The sequence below is a fragment of the Botrytis byssoidea genome (genome assembly GCF_014898295.1).
Source record: "Botrytis byssoidea strain MUCL 94 chromosome Unknown BBYS_018, whole genome shotgun sequence".
NCBI lineage: Eukaryota > Fungi > Ascomycota > Leotiomycetes > Helotiales > Sclerotiniaceae > Botrytis > Botrytis byssoidea.
The window spans coordinates 638,386-653,866 of NW_024065859.1; the positions used below are offsets into that span (position 1 = coordinate 638,386).

At 42.7% G+C, this 15,481-nt stretch overlaps 4 protein-coding genes across 4 annotated transcripts; 2 read left to right on the forward strand and 2 right to left on the reverse strand.

Annotated features, from left to right (window-relative positions):
* Positions 1 to 331: 331 nt before the first annotated feature.
* EAE97_008569 (uncharacterized protein) lies at positions 332 to 4,012 on the reverse strand (the record flags this gene model as incomplete). Its single annotated transcript, XM_038879084.1, has 6 exons — positions 332 to 1,602; positions 2,089 to 2,506; positions 2,583 to 3,443; positions 3,493 to 3,645; positions 3,814 to 3,871; positions 3,936 to 4,012. 6 exons carry the CDS (start codon positions 4,010 to 4,012, stop codon positions 332 to 334), a joined length of 2,838 nt encoding a protein of 945 aa, XP_038730166.1.
* A 1,568-nt stretch (positions 4,013 to 5,580) lies between these two features.
* EAE97_008570 (uncharacterized protein) lies at positions 5,581 to 6,624 on the forward strand (the record flags this gene model as incomplete). The annotated part of the gene is made up of 1 exon (XM_038879085.1): positions 5,581 to 6,624. One exon carries the CDS (start codon positions 5,581 to 5,583, stop codon positions 6,622 to 6,624), a length of 1,044 nt encoding a protein of 347 aa, XP_038730167.1.
* Positions 6,625 to 7,381: 757 nt separating this feature from the next.
* EAE97_008571 (uncharacterized protein) lies at positions 7,382 to 8,458 on the reverse strand (the record flags this gene model as incomplete). The annotated part of the gene is made up of 3 exons (XM_038879086.1): positions 7,382 to 7,829; positions 7,908 to 8,222; positions 8,346 to 8,458. The coding sequence occupies 3 exons, from the start codon at positions 8,456 to 8,458 to the stop codon at positions 7,382 to 7,384; spliced, it is 876 nt and encodes a 291-aa protein (XP_038730168.1).
* A 3,413-nt stretch (positions 8,459 to 11,871) lies between these two features.
* On the forward strand, positions 11,872 to 15,155 carry EAE97_008572 (uncharacterized protein; the record flags this gene model as incomplete). Its single annotated transcript, XM_038879087.1, has 2 exons — positions 11,872 to 12,962; positions 13,013 to 15,155. The coding sequence occupies 2 exons, from the start codon at positions 11,872 to 11,874 to the stop codon at positions 15,153 to 15,155; spliced, it is 3,234 nt and encodes a 1,077-aa protein (XP_038730169.1).
* Positions 15,156 to 15,481: the final 326 nt, after the last annotated feature.

A 15,481-nucleotide genomic window follows, 5' to 3' on the forward strand; every position in this document is an offset into this window, starting at 1 on the left:
TGTATCATACATCATTCCATCATCCATCATATTTAAATCCTCGTATCTTCATATATGAATATTTTTTTCTTTTCCATATCTTGATTTCCCGATTCCTTAATATACAATCTCGTAAACCATTAATCTTCAACTCATTTTCTGCGTGGGGAATATAAAAGCAAAAGTCAAAACTCCCAAGATTCAAACAAAAACAAAAAAAACAAATGCGTATCCAATCTAGTACCACCCAATCGTTAAATCGTCTCTTTTCTGATCTTCTGATTTTTTCATCGCTTCATTTCCCCTCCTTTTCATCTCACATTTCATGTCTCCGAGCCCTTTCTCAACTTAATCATAACCCTTGACTTTTGGCCCCAGTACTCATTCCACTCCCCCTTTCACTCCACCTCTGCCGATCCCTCCTACTCTCTCCAAGTCTACTCGGTACGGGACTATGTCCGCGTTTTCTCTCATCATAATTGTATCCCCTCCCATGCCATCTTTCACCCTCTCCTTCATACCCACTATCCCTCTCCCTCTCTCTTTCCTTCTCAACCCTCTCTCTTTCTCTTTCTCTCTCTCTATCCACTCTACTCCTCTCCCTAGCCCTCGCACTAACCCCACTTCTTGTCCCTGGTGTCCTCGCCCCACTCATAACCGTACTCGCTCCCACCTCACTCCTCTCCCACGTATCGATCGTCCTAGCTGTACTTCTCGCCCTCGCCCCCCTTGATTTTGGCGTCCTACTTTTCTCCCTCTCTCTTTGAGTCAAAACCGTACTTTCAATATCGCTTCGCTCCCAACTATCCACACTTCTAGGAACGCTCAACTCTCTTTCCCTGACACTTACACCCGGACTCTTTAAATCTCTTTCTCCAAGTCCGCTTCGCCCTCGCGATCTATTTCTAGGCGTAGGCGTAAAAATAGTGCTTTCACCCACTTCACTTCTCTCCCATGTATCGATTGTTCTCGCCGTACTTCTAGCACGATCACGAGCGCCGACTCTAGATCTACGATTCGTGCGTTCGTCTGGACTATCGTGTTCTTCGAATACGACAATTTCATCCTGTTCCTGGGGTTGGATTTCGACTCGAGATCGTCTAGGCTTCTCTTTCTTTTCATTTTCCTCTTCTCCAATAGGGACAATTCTAATTCTCGAATTCGTCGCGTTTGTCGTATTTCCGCTGATCCCCGCTCTTCTCTCCTCCATCTCCCTCATATCTTTCTCTAATTCCGAATCCCTCGGATCAGCCGTAACCTTCGTGCGACTTCTAACCGGTAATTCACCCAATCTCTCTCCAAATCCCTGGCCATAAACCCCCGGTTTTCGAGACTTCCTTCTTTCTCCATTATAACTCGAGAACCCATGTAGTTTATCCAGCTTTTCATCCGGTTCCAATTCCTCCCCAATAATCACCGGCCCACTTCCATAACTAACCACCTCATCTCTTCCCGCTCTATTTCTTCTTCTTCCTAAGTCTCCATTCACAGCTGTATCTCCCAATAACAAATCATCGGCTGTCATATGACCCTTTTCCGTCCCTGCTCTAGATGTTCGATGAGATCTTCTCTTTTTCTTTTTGCGTCGTCGATGCATAAGTGATTCTTGATATTTAACCCGGTCTGTGCTCATGGAAAATTAGATAATCAGCAAATTGGTATACTAAGATTGGAGTTGAGAGATGACAACTCCTCATTACATCATCATTTCATCTAAAGATGGTTCTGATATGTGACGTGATGTGATAAAACTATTAAAACTTCAGATAATAAAAAATGCTCTTCTTGAGCGCTCAGCCATTAATGTTTTGGTATCAATCCCCCCTTTTTTAAAAAGAAATAAGAAAGAAAAACATGACAGCGTAGAATGAACGGTCGTTAATGTTTGGAAGAAAGCAACCTCTGAAAATGAGAAGTAAACTTCAACGCATCCCCTCAATACAAACATCAAATTAGATCATCAGACGGAAACTAGCCCCCAATAAATCAAACGCTTATGAATAGTACTTTAGGTATCACTTTCACGTCTTGCATCAATTTCTGCTGAGATTATAGCCCTACGATCATCTGCAGTCGCCTCATCAATAACCTTGTGAAACATTCCCTTACCTTTATTCAATAGGAGTAATTTTCTCTCATATGGACCGAGATTTTCTTCAACAATAGTTTGAATGACGGGTGCGTTCTTTTCTGGTCCATCATATTCCCATACCCATCTCAGGTCGCTGGTTCTTTCATCATCCAATGCTGCTGGAGCTGTTGGACCCCATGTGGCTGTTGGTGGAATAGGATCAGTGACTTTGATTCGAATTTGATCTAGGCGCCATGGTCCTTTCTTTAAAAGTGCTGGACACTTATACTTTGTCATATCCTCTTCACCAAGTCCCCCGAGATCAAGTCTAATTCTTACACTTGAATGGATACGTTCATTAGTATGTGTCATTGGTATTCCAGTTGGAGCACCAGTATCTGGATCTAAACGATGGTAAAGACCAGGAGTTCTAGTCTCTTTACCTGCTAGGGTCCACTAGTAAATGTTAGTTTACCTGCTCTCCGATGAAGAGCTAAATGATGTTAGAACTTGACCAGTAATATGTACTTACAATTCCAGTATCTGAGTTATAAATCTTCCCAAGAGCCCATGGACGAACTGGATGATGTTTCTCATAAACGGCAGGCGTTGCCCATTCGTTAATTGGCTTCGAAAACCTAAAGATAGATGTGGAAGGAGGTGGTAGAGTTTCGTAATAATGGACGCTCTTTTGAAATATTACGTCAATGGCATCTTCGTGAAAAGAGACCCCAATGGAGGCAAGCTGATCCATCATCCAGGCCAAAGTAATGTTTGCGATTTCCTGATCATCGTAACCTCCTCCAACATTGGCATGACTTCCTGGGAACCAGACTTGTCGCAAGTCAGTGGGTTCATCTTCGAAATCTCTTATCTCCCAAACGGCGGGACTAAAAGGTCTTCGATGTTCGTCGAGTGCCAAAGCTTGGAAAGCATGTCTGATGTAGCCTGAAAGATTCGTATCGTGAAACTTGTACTCCTTAGTAGAATGTGGAAGTCCAAGTTTTGCAAGAAGAGCGATATTTGGAATACCCAAAGATCCTACAGTATCCCACACAGCAACCGCATGAACTCTGATTCTAGATCCATTCGGGTCATAAACCCGGGTTAAATTTTGTTCTACCAATCTCTTCTTGTACTCATCACCATCCTTTGGTTTGTTTGAAAAAGGTATATCCGGAAAGATATCTTTGTAATTGGCATTTCTGAAGTTTTCCTGGTCTTTGAATATAGCATAAAAGTTCGACATGCCATAACGAGTGAGTAATCCAATGTCAGAGATCATTCCTGCAACACTTCTGGCAGTGAAGGCACCACGAGAGAACCCAACAAGAATTATTTCATCTCCGGGAGTATAGTTCGCGGCAATAAAACTATAAACTTCACGAATGTTCTTGTCGTATGTCAGTATGCAGTTTGACATCATGTAGAATAATTCTTACCTCGGAAATACCAGTGCCAAGCATACCTCCACTGAGGGTATCCAACATACTACTACCCGTGCCTACACCAGAATGATAGTAAATGATCTGATGAGTTCCATCTGGACCATATCTTCTCAGGCATCTTGATAGGCGGGTCACGTTACTTGGAGTCTATGAAGGGGTAAAATTAGTGGATGAGCTTTGCTTGATTGGCTAGAAAATGGAGATGGCGGTGAAGGGGGCATGCTACGATAACGTTCAAAACAAATAACGCCAACCTCAAATTTGATGAAGGAGGGATGTATTTTATATAATGAGAATAAGATGTGTATAACTCACCTGTAATGTACCAGTTGGTTTGTAGGGAATCAGTGTCGGTTTAGTGAATCCATCATCACTGATATTGATAGTCAGCAATTTTGATCATATGACCTGAATGAAGGGGAATTATGGGAACCTACCTATCCATCCATGTGCCATCACAACATAGAACTATACGTTTAGGATGAATGTGCTTTTGACCTTCAAGATCATCCATGTTGTTTCGTGTAACGTGATAACGGCGAAGAGACTGTAGTGTTCTCGGTAGGACTGAAGGACCGTTTAGTAATTTGAAACCAGGAGAACGTATGATAAAAAAAGATTGGATTCATACCGATGTTCTCAAGGGGTATATATATTTATCAATAGTAGAGAATGGGTATCAATGATATCAAGGAATGGGTGATCTGATACACTTTCCCAAATTGAATCTCAGATGCGTAATGAAGAATCACTTCGTATCAAACTCTTGAGTTCCTAGAAACTAGATATGAGGAGTGAAAAACAAATAATTTATACAAAAGCAGAAGGAGCAAGCCTCTTTTCTTCTCTTTCCTTTTTCCCCCTCGCCGGTGTATGTATTGATATCTCGATCAATATTCGCTTGATGCAACAGAATGTATCACAACTTATTTTCAGCCATCTCTTAAGAACGTTGCAGTGACACTCATCACAAAAATGGCTCTCTTTTCAGCACCGATTTGCCGTTATTCTCAAGCCTCCGACATCATTTTGATGGAGGGTGTAGCTTGCAATAGAGGGAGTATATAAGAAATACAATTTTTGTTGTTCTGGATAAACGTTAGGTCGATCAAGGTGGTGTTGAGGTTGATTACCTAGTGGGTGGTTGATGTGGTTGATCAAATTTCTTATGTGCTGGTCTCTTTCTTCCGCCTCTTTCTATGGATGAAATAACAGCTGCCAATCTCACCGTGCCAGCCCAGCCAGCCTTACAAATGATTTCATTCAAGGATTAATGGAGCATTCTGAGAAATTTTGAGGAATTTGATTCGTCAAGCTAGCTTAATGTATTTTGCCATGTCAGAGGATATGTCATTGGATGAATGGTATAAAACAACTCCATTTTGTATGTTGTGGACCCGAGGTGGCTTTACATGAACAGTGCGTTGAGAATCTTTTCTTCACCGTTGTGCCTTGATATGATCAAGAGTTATTTCTCAACCACTTGGCGTTGATGCGATAGATATCATTAAGGAGACGTTTTGACTCGAGATGCATTTTTCGTATGAGAAAGCTCTATGAGAGAAAATAGTCACTAGTGTGCCCGAAGTGTGTGTGTATGTGTGTACTTCGTATGTATGTGTATGTATGTATGTATGTGTATGTGGTAAGATTATGGTATGATGTGGATTACTTCGTACTAGTCATCATTAGTTCCCGTTTGTAACTTCTGCAGATTATCTGTACAAGTATCTCTAGTGGATGGATGCATCAATGTTAATCATTTCTCAGCTCCTTACCTCGAATTCTGTGTATATTGGAAATGATTTACGGACTCGACTCAAGGGATCGATCAAATTTGTGTCACTTTATGAAGAATATGCTACCATACTCTTTCAAGTGGTTGGAGAGATGTGAGTTTCGTGGCACAAAAATCTCTCATGTCTTATCTCACTTGCACAAGTCACCAGATAAAGTGATGCAGGCGGGGTTAATGTCCTTAGCCGTGCCGCTTTCTTGGAGTTTGACAGAACTCTGGTGTTACAATTTGATAAGACAAACGATCGTGGATACATATATGAAGTATCATCATGCACAATCAATATGTCTGTCAAGCAGACGACAGATCTTTTGACTCTGGTTGATAATTTCTACATTCGCAATGGACTCGATCAAGGAGATCAACTTACTTGTTACGAATTCGTTCAGAATGCTTTCCCAGGGAAGAATATCGAGGAGCCTGCATGTCAAGGATATTGCTCGCTGACTTTTTTGGTGGGAGACGATATCGTTATTCAATTTCGACCTGATAGATATCGATTGAATCTCATGACAACTCATGCTGCACGAGAGATATACGGGAAGTTTTGCCCTCGAATCACGTATGTTACCAGTCTCCCGAAATCCGGATTGTTAGTATATTCGATGAACCGATTACCTGGTGTCTCATTTAAAGATTTCCGAGCGAGCAACATATCCATAGCTACCAATACCGAAACTCGAGCAATGTTGTGTAAAGATTTCGCCGCATTTCTCGCAGTAGGATGGCATCAAAAAGATTGTGTATCTCTTCCGCGTGGTATTGTAGGATTATCATTGCTATCTCGCCTTGAATTACTATGCAATGATCTACCAATCCGATTTAAGCCATTAGCTGAAAGAATTCGCAAAGATATGCAATTCATTGAAGCTATGCCATGGGTACTAACTCACGGCGACATAATTTCAAGCAATATCATGATCAATCCCCTTACGCATCACCTTACTGGACTTGTTGATTGGGCAGAAGCCGAGCCTCTACCATTTGGAACTTGTTTCTATGGACTCGAAGAAATTCTCGGTGAAATTACGCCCGTCGGTTTTCATTACCATGCCGATGTGACGTATCTGCGAAAGGTTTTCTGGACAAAAATCGTCAATCTGATCCCCGAGCTGAAACAAGATGAGTTGATGAGAACAGTTAGACTTGCGAGGGACTTGGGAGTATTGCTTTGGCATGGTATTGCATGGGACGACGGTGCCATTAATCGAGTTGTAACGGAGGAGAAAGACGAGGATGCAGATGAGATAAGGAGATTAGATGCTTTCTTGGATACTGATGTTAGAGTCCAGATTACTTCTGAACCAGAGCATTCGTCAAAGCTTTAAAGAGCGCCATATATTCAACTAAGGCATGGAAAGACCGACCTGAACTCCGATGACCAATTTACATGACGATTTACAACTTCCATCCATACGATACGCTGCGAGAACGCGACCTACCTCGTTGAGAGCAAGCTGATAGCTATATCTCATACTACCATCCAATTCTCTTCTCCGAGCTGATTGAGAGTGTCAAGCAAGAATTATCTATTTCAACAATATTCAATTCTTGGCAACATCAACACCTCTCATGCCTCTCCCCTAGAGAGAGACACCAGCAACTTGTCCTCCTTCTACCCCCTCGTCTTTTTTGATGCATAAGATCGATTTATTACGATTCTACTTTCACTATCTGAAGACTTCAAGTTTCTTTTGTTTTGGAAGATCGGGCCTCACTATCTTACATATGTAGATCTATACATACATGTTTCACTTTTCTTTTCAACCTGGGTCACGTCTTTCTTAATTTCTTTTTAGCGGAGATTTTTCTTTGGCATAATTTTCATGAATCGGATACCCATTTGAGCAAGACATGACAGTTGGTGGCCTTTTTGTTCGGATTTTATTTGTTATCTGGGTATTGTTGCTCGCAATTTATTTCTTCATTCAAATTTATATTCTATTTACATGAAATGAAATGCCTAATTTTCATTCGAACGCTATATACTTCTAGATATACTACATCTACCTAACACTTCAAGGTATGTCCCAGTGCTCTAAATGTGAGTTATAAATTGCAAACCACAAATCTGAAGCTCCCAATCTAAAGTTTCGCTTTCTCCCCACCCTCGTCAATCGCTTCACCTCTACTTAACACCTCCCCCCCATCAACCACCAAGTTAGCCCCATTAACATGACTTCCTGCCCTACTAGCCAAGAAAACCACCGCGCCAGCAATATCTTCCGGTTTTCCCAATCTCCTATCCGGCACTGCTTTAGCCAGCTTCGCAGCTCCCCCTTTAGACTCCATAAGCGCATTGGCCATTTTCGATGGAAAGAATCCGGGAGAAATGGCATTGCAAAGAATATGACGGGGACCGAGTTCGACAGCGAGATTTTTGGTGAGATGGATTGCCGCAGCTTTAGAGGCCGAATACCCGATTGCAGAGTTGGGACCTGGGAGAGCGACGGCGAGGCCGGCGATGGAGGCTGTTACAATTACACGGGAGGGTTCTGAAGCGCTGGCGCGTGCTTGAAGGAGAGGTGCGAATCTGGGGGTTTGTTAGCGGATTGATTGAATTTGTATTGATGGGGGGCTTGGGAGAAAGAAGGGAAGATGGGGTACGTACAATCTCACCGTTCCAAAAACACTCTTGACGTTTAAATTCATTACTTTCGCAAACGCATCATCGGGATGGGTATCGAATTTTTCTCCCCACGTGGCTCCCGCGTTTGCGAACAAGATATCGATATGATCTGTGGTTTTGGAGACTTCGGATACCAAATGCTGGATACCTTCGATAGTTGATATATCTGCGGGGACGGAAACGGCTTTTGCACCCGGAGAGAGATTGGGAAGGGAATTGAGAGTTGCGACAGCGGCTTCGCAGGCGGAAGCTTTACGGGACGTGATGTAGACGAGAGAGCAGCCAGCTTGGAGGAAACTGAGAGTAGAGCGAGAATTAGTAGCTGGAAGGGGTGGGATGAATGATAAATGGCTAGTGTCAATGGATTTCCGCCCGGATGGAAAACTGTTTCTTCACACTTAATGAAACAGAATTACTCACGCAGAAGCAGCATGTAATCCCAATCCTCTCGATCCCCCAGTAACCACCGCGATCTTCCCCTTTAGAGAAAACAGAGACCCAAAGTCATGGAGTTGCGTGTCGTAACTAGACATTTTTTCTTTTGCGTATTCCAATAATCTTCGCTCTGTTACTCAAACGCTCGCATATACCTATACTCTACAACCAAAAGCGCGAAGAAGATATCGAGAGCAATATGGATTGAGGTGATACAATGAATGATATTTGATATATCCATCCCAGACCAATATACATATTGTACTCTCGGATAAGCATAAGCGGAGAACCCGGGGAACCGAGGTTGCGCTAGTGAACTGATAAGAATCGATAAGACATTTCGATTTTTGATAGTTGCAGCAGCAGAAGCAGCTAATAAGCTTTTTCCCACGGATAGACTTCCTATCTAGATATACGAGTTATATCAACTTCCCAGCACTTTTCTCTCTTACTCTCACGGGATAGTTCCATGATTAAGAATTCAAGCGTCATGAACTTTCACAAGGGAAAAGTTGTTGTCATGAGGTATGTGAGTGACGCTGGAGCTGGGGGTTTTGACAAGCGACGGATATCGCGATATGGGGATTATTCTATGAATGTGATATTTGGGTTTTGCTGGGGATAGCGATCGATGTTGGGCAAGGGAGGAAAATTGATCTGCAGATGTGCGTGAGGCGAAAGCATTCGAGTCCCTGTTTTATCTCCATAGTTGCTGCTACTCTGTTTTGTCTCCAGCAGCACGAAAAAGCTGGGGTATCGAAGATATATACTGTTTTCAATATTCCATGTCAAACTGTATAATTATTATTTCAAATTATAAAACTTGTATAAATCTGTTTGTAGATTTTGAAACTAGAATATATTATATATAAGCTATACGTTGAAAAAGAACTAGTATCATTATAAAGTATTGACATTCAACTATTATCAATATATGATTTGAGATAATCGTTTCTCCGTTCTCCCAGGCTCCGGTACCTGCGAAGCCGGGGGGATAGTTTTCTATGCAGTCATCTAGCATCTTGGCACCACATCCGTCCCATCAGCCTTGATTGTGATGCCGGGTGTTTTTCGGTATTTGTCTGACTCGTGAGTCGTGAGTCTCGACTCTCAAATCGCAATCATTTTGTTGCTCAAATGATTATCCTGGTTTGATACCTGTACCTGTTTGAGATGAACAATTGTGCGGCTGATTCCCCGTGGTTTTTGATGGAGATTGGTGGCAAATGCTTATGAACCTCAAAGTATAATGTTTCTGCATCAAATTGATGGCTACAAAACGTTCCCAGGCTTGCAGATATGGGGTTTAGCTCCGGCATTGGTTGCCGATTCTAAAAGAGTTCCAAGTTATTTATGCAAGAGCCTTTAGGTTGTGCTCAACATCATCTGACTTGTTTCTCGTCGCTGTTTATCGAGTAGAGTAGAGTCGAGTTATGCTTGCTTATATCAACAGTTTTCAGAGTTCTAGATCCAAGAGCTGTGAGGATATCCGATGGGCACTCACCCAATGACTTTGGTGATATTACTATTTGGAAAACAGAAGCTACCAGGAACAGCCAATCATATCAACAGTGTCGTATTCTTGGCCGTTAGCATCGCCGCATGAACACTTGAACTCGACTAACCTTACTCGGACCGTCTAGACCATACCCCACCACATTACATATTTTAGACATTTTGATTGATAAAATATCAAACCTTGGAAATCGATGATGAAAACTTGAGCGTTCATCTAATACCTGGAACACCGCTACGAAGTGACATAAAAAGCTATAAGTTTTGACATAACACGAACAGAACCGGTCTCCCAATTTAAAGTGGCAGGAAATGCTCCCTGCGTATAATACTCCGAGATAGATTAATTCTCACCAAGGATTTCCGGAAGTCAGGGTATGCATATTCCGCTTGATTGGATAATTTGAATGAATTTAGGCGTCGACCCCGCGATTTTCTTCTGAGATAGGGATATGAGTCCGACCACAGTATTATTTTATAGCACACTTTCGGGGTTGTGATTGTGAATCGCCGTTAACTTCAAGCCATTGGACTCCAACTTATTACCTCCCCGACTTTGGAGTTCCCACTTTGTACAACAATCAAATGTATCGAGCTGTGCCCGACGCTCGTATTTGGAGTATGGCCAAAGACTTTTGCGCGTGGGGTATGTTCCCATACTCCGAGGAAAACAGCTGAACTTGGAGGCTGCTTTTTGAAGATCATCGAAATTCAAACTTGTGGGTATTCCAGGATCTTGAGTTCCAACATAGTGTTGATTCCTTTTATGGCCAAACGTACAGATGATCATAGTGCGCCGAGTGTAAAGACTGAGCATGCCATTGCAGACAGTTTGGAGGTGTGTGAACATGATTATCACTGGAGAGCAATGGTTAAAGTCCCTGCAGGACGAGATCCCACGAGATATCTCCTTCCTGCAAACTGAGTCAATAACCTAGTTATCACTTCATACACCCCAGGTTTAAAGATTCAATACATGCACTACGTATAGTACATGCTGCGTCTTTGCTTCATGATTGGGGTAAGGGAACTTGTGAGACTGTAATACCAAGAAAGCTATCGAAGAAGCATTTTAACCAAGATAAATATCCGGATTGCATCCTCTCCAAAGAACTTTCTTTGGATGTCAAACCTATCAGGTAGATCAAGCTTTATGGCCGGTGTATATCATGTATGCATTCTTTCCAAGCACGTACTTGAACAAGCATTGTAATAGAGTATATAGAATCTAGAATATATGATGTATAATATAGATTGCAGTTTGTAGATGAATACATGTATGAATATATGTATTTCAGTGGATAGACCAAACATAAAAGCAGCATCTGATTCTCATGCTCAAAGAAGGGGAAATGTTTTTGTGGACGCTCGCACGGTCTAGATACTAAAATACCCAGACAAAAATCATCTTCAAAGCGGCACGTATGTAATCCCGGCACTGGTACTTTTGGCTTACTCTCTTCTATTTACCTACTGGGTAGTAGTTTCCGTACTAGGAGGTACTTAGATTTCTACACCTTTATCATTATACCTAGGTAATTCCTACCTACCTCTTAAATTTCGTGATCATTGTGCGACTGCAACCCCTACCTTGCAAGTACCTTATCCGCATGCTTCAAGATCAATTCCTCAATTTTTGGCATGAGAGCCATAGCTCAACTCCGTTCTACATACCAAATTCACCAAATCTCACTCAGTCGCGAAGTTCGAACTGTTTCACAGCTGCAAACCTAGCTGCTCATCAAAGCACTCCCGCTCACGCATCGACGTCATCCGAACCTCCCGATCATCCGAGTTCTAAATTTGCGATTTATTGCGATTGAAACACACATGAGTACATAATAATTTCGCGGACTGCTCAAAGACTTAGGGCTCACAAAGCTATTAGAAGTGGTGGTGTTTAGGCGGATTAGGGGTCTGGAACAATAAATGTATATGGTTCTGTGAAACAGGCATTACACAGCAAGTAATAGGATCTTAGAAGGCGCTCACAGAAATGATGCCCTCGGGTCAACATCAAAACTTTCAGGCGCAGAATGCCTCTGATTTTCAGAATGCAAATCACTCTCATCAACTGTTAGCACAGAATACCCCGCCCCTTGATGTATTAGGAACGCCTAATCTTGAAGGATTCGAGTTTCCCTATGTATTCGGGGAGAATACCGTAACTCCAGGTGAGCTGAAGTTGGATAGCACTTCAGATCCATTTAATCTCGCGAATTCTACCGAACATGGAGATTCCATATCATCTATACCTCCCATGCATCGAAATGGTTATGGCAGCATATCTGGACCAACGGCTCGGCATCCTAGCTTTAGTGGGGGGTCAGATGAAGCAAGTCCCACAAGCAGTCGAATGGTAGGAAATTTTCACCAAGGCGATACCCCTATGGTGGATGATCTCAAGACGAATACAGGAGGTTCTGGGGATGGCAGCGAAGAGAAAGGAAAGGACAAACCTGAATTAGCACCTGCGTGGACTGAACTCAAAACTAAGGCAGGTAAAGAGCGAAAAAGATTGCCACTGGCTTGTACAGCATGCCGAAGAAAAAAGATTCGTTGTTCAGGAGAGAAGCCTGCATGTGTAAATTGCACCAGGTCGAAAATTCCTTGTGTGTACAAGGTCACGACAAAAAAAGCGACGCCAAGGACGGATTACATGGCAATGCTTGACAAGAGGATAAAGCGAATGGAAACGCGCATCATGAATACTATGCCAAAGGAAGAACAAAAAGAACAAACTGGCACGCTCACATTAGCAAGAGCTAATGTTAAGCCCCCAATTCCGGGAACGTTACCATCTAAAAATTCTGCTGGAAAAAAACGACCCGCAGAAGAAGCATTTGGGCCAGATTTGAATGATTGGTCGAAGTCGACGATTAAGCCTTCGAAGGAGAATGTGAAAGCGGCTTTGAAATCCAAGGTTGTATCAGCACAGGAAGACGCAGAAAGCAAACTCCTGAAAGATGGCAAAGATAAGCTACCTTCGCGAGAGCTTCAAGAGCACTTGGCAGAGGTATTCTTCGAAAAGATTTATGGCCAGACATATCACTTACTACACAAGCCAAGCTTCATGATGAAATTAAAGTTAGTTTTGACACAAATAATCTGATTTTGAGTACTAACAAAATTTGTAGGTCCGAAGTACTTCCTCCTGTCCTAGTGTTAGCCGTCTGTGCTTGCGCAGCTCGATTTTCCGACCATGTGGAATTGACTACAGCACCGCCCTTCCTAAAAGGGGAAGAGTGGGCTTCTGAAGCTCGCGATATTGTTTTGAAACGATACGACTTTCCAAATATCACAATTTTGACGTGCCTGCTTATTTTGGGGTTTCATGAGTTTGGCACTTGTCACGGCGGTAGAAGCTGGGCATTGGCAGGGCAAGCAATCCGGATGGCATATGCTTTACAACTACATAAAGATCTTGACTACGACCCTCAGAAGCCGAAGCTTGATGAGAAAGGCAATGCGGTGAAACTCAGCTTCATCGATAGGGAAATCCGACGAAGAACAATGTGGGCATGCTTTCTCATGGATAGGTTTGAATCTTCTGGAACTGGTCGACCAACATTTGTCAAAGAAGGAACTCTTGAGATTCAGTTGCCTGTGAAGGAGAACATGTTTCTGCTCGACATTCCAGGATCAACAGAAAGTCTCCACGGGGAGGTTGTACATCAGAGCACGCCTAGTGGTCCAAGATTGGCTAGCCCCAGACAAAATTTAGGTGTAGCAGCATATGTGATTCGATCAATTGCACTGTATTCTAATATTGTCACTCATTTCAATCAAGGTGGTTTCGACAAAGATCCATATCCTATATGGTCACCGGAATCGAAGTACTCTAGCCTAGTCAAGAAATTGAAGGAATTTAAAGAAGCTATGCCAAAAGAGATGGTATATAATGCCGAAAATCTTAGTTCACACCGATCCGAGGGACTAGCAAATCAGTTCATATTTCTTTACATTGTCATTGAACAATCTAATCTATTCCTCGATCACTATCCGGTAATTTTAGAACGGAATGGGCCTCGATCCGATGCTCCCAAAGAATTCATAACTCAACAAGAGTCCAAATCGATAGAAGCAGCCGGTCGCATCGCTGGACTCATCGATGACGGAAAATCTTTGTCTCTCACTGCACCTTTCGTTGGGTATTGTGCATTCTCGGCCAGTATGCTTTTAGTCGGCGGTATCTTTTCGGGGAATCCTAGTTTGGAGGAGTCTTCTAGGAAGCACCTTACAATTACTCTGAGATACATAACAATGATGAAGAAACATTGGGGCATGTTTCACTCGTTATCGGAAACTCTCAGAAGTCATTATAAAGCATGTGCAGACAAAGTTATTGCTGGTTCGAGTAACGACTCGAGGTCAAGCATTCCTCAATACGGAGACTGGTTTGATAAATTCCCACATGGTGTATCACAGTCTGACTTTGAAGATCCTGCTGCAGCTGTCAAGAAAGAAAAAGGGGACGATGCTGTTCTCGAACAGAAGTCGGACTTGAAGACTGTGGCGAATTACGTCAAGGATCTACCCACCGCCTCCCCCAAACAACAACCAAATTCCAAGCCGGCAAAGCAAAAGGCAAAAAGAACACAATCTACATCACAGTCTTCACGTCCCCCACAGCTGGATACCATGCAAGCCATGCCTTCTGATATGCAAGCTTCACATCAAGGAATGCAGGTATCGACCCCATCATCCTCTCATCCACAGATGACATCTCAACAAGCACCTCAAAATTCATATAACCAAAGTATTATGTCACCAGCTGCTCTCTATCCGCCACCACAGTATGTTAATCATCACGACCTTCTCATGCGGTCGCAGCGATCGCAACAACCGCACAATATAGGCCAGCGGCAACTTAATGAAGTTTTAGGATTCGATTACACGACAATGGATCACTCGGCTATGAATGGCAATGGTTTGCATGGTGGTGTCATGAACGGCAATAGTATGAATGGCAGTATAAATAATAGTGGTACACCAGGCACGAATCATAATGGCGATGGATCAATGTTGAATTGGGGAGATATTGGCCTGGGCGGAATGGGAAATGGTTATGATATGCTGGGTCTTGAGAATGGAATGCCTAACGCATGGTATCCACCTTTTAATCTGAGTCCGCCTCCTATCAATGTGGACGGAATGAACGATGATGCATTTGGAGGCAATTCTGTTGGAGGAGAGTTCGAAATGAGAATGGGTGGTCAGGGTATGATGGGTATGAATATGGGTGGGGTAGATGGAGGTGGTGGTATGGGTGGGCATTGATGAAGTATTGACCTGTGTCATTCTTGCTTGAGGTTGTTGTGAATAGGAAAATATGGAGAAAATTATATAATTCTGCGTTTGGAGTTTGGATTTGGATTTGGATTTGGATTTCTACGCGGTTTAGTGCCAGTCCGTTTTGTGTTTAGGTATGGATGGATATTGGAACAAACATATCCTTGGCTGGGTGGTTTGGGTGATCGGTCGGTCGGTTTGCTTAAGGGATGGGTTCTTTCTAGGGCAAACGGAAAACGTAGGAAACTTCTCACGAGGGCTGTACGGAATGACTGGGAAGGACTGGGTACTTCTGGTTTCTATTCTTTTTTGAA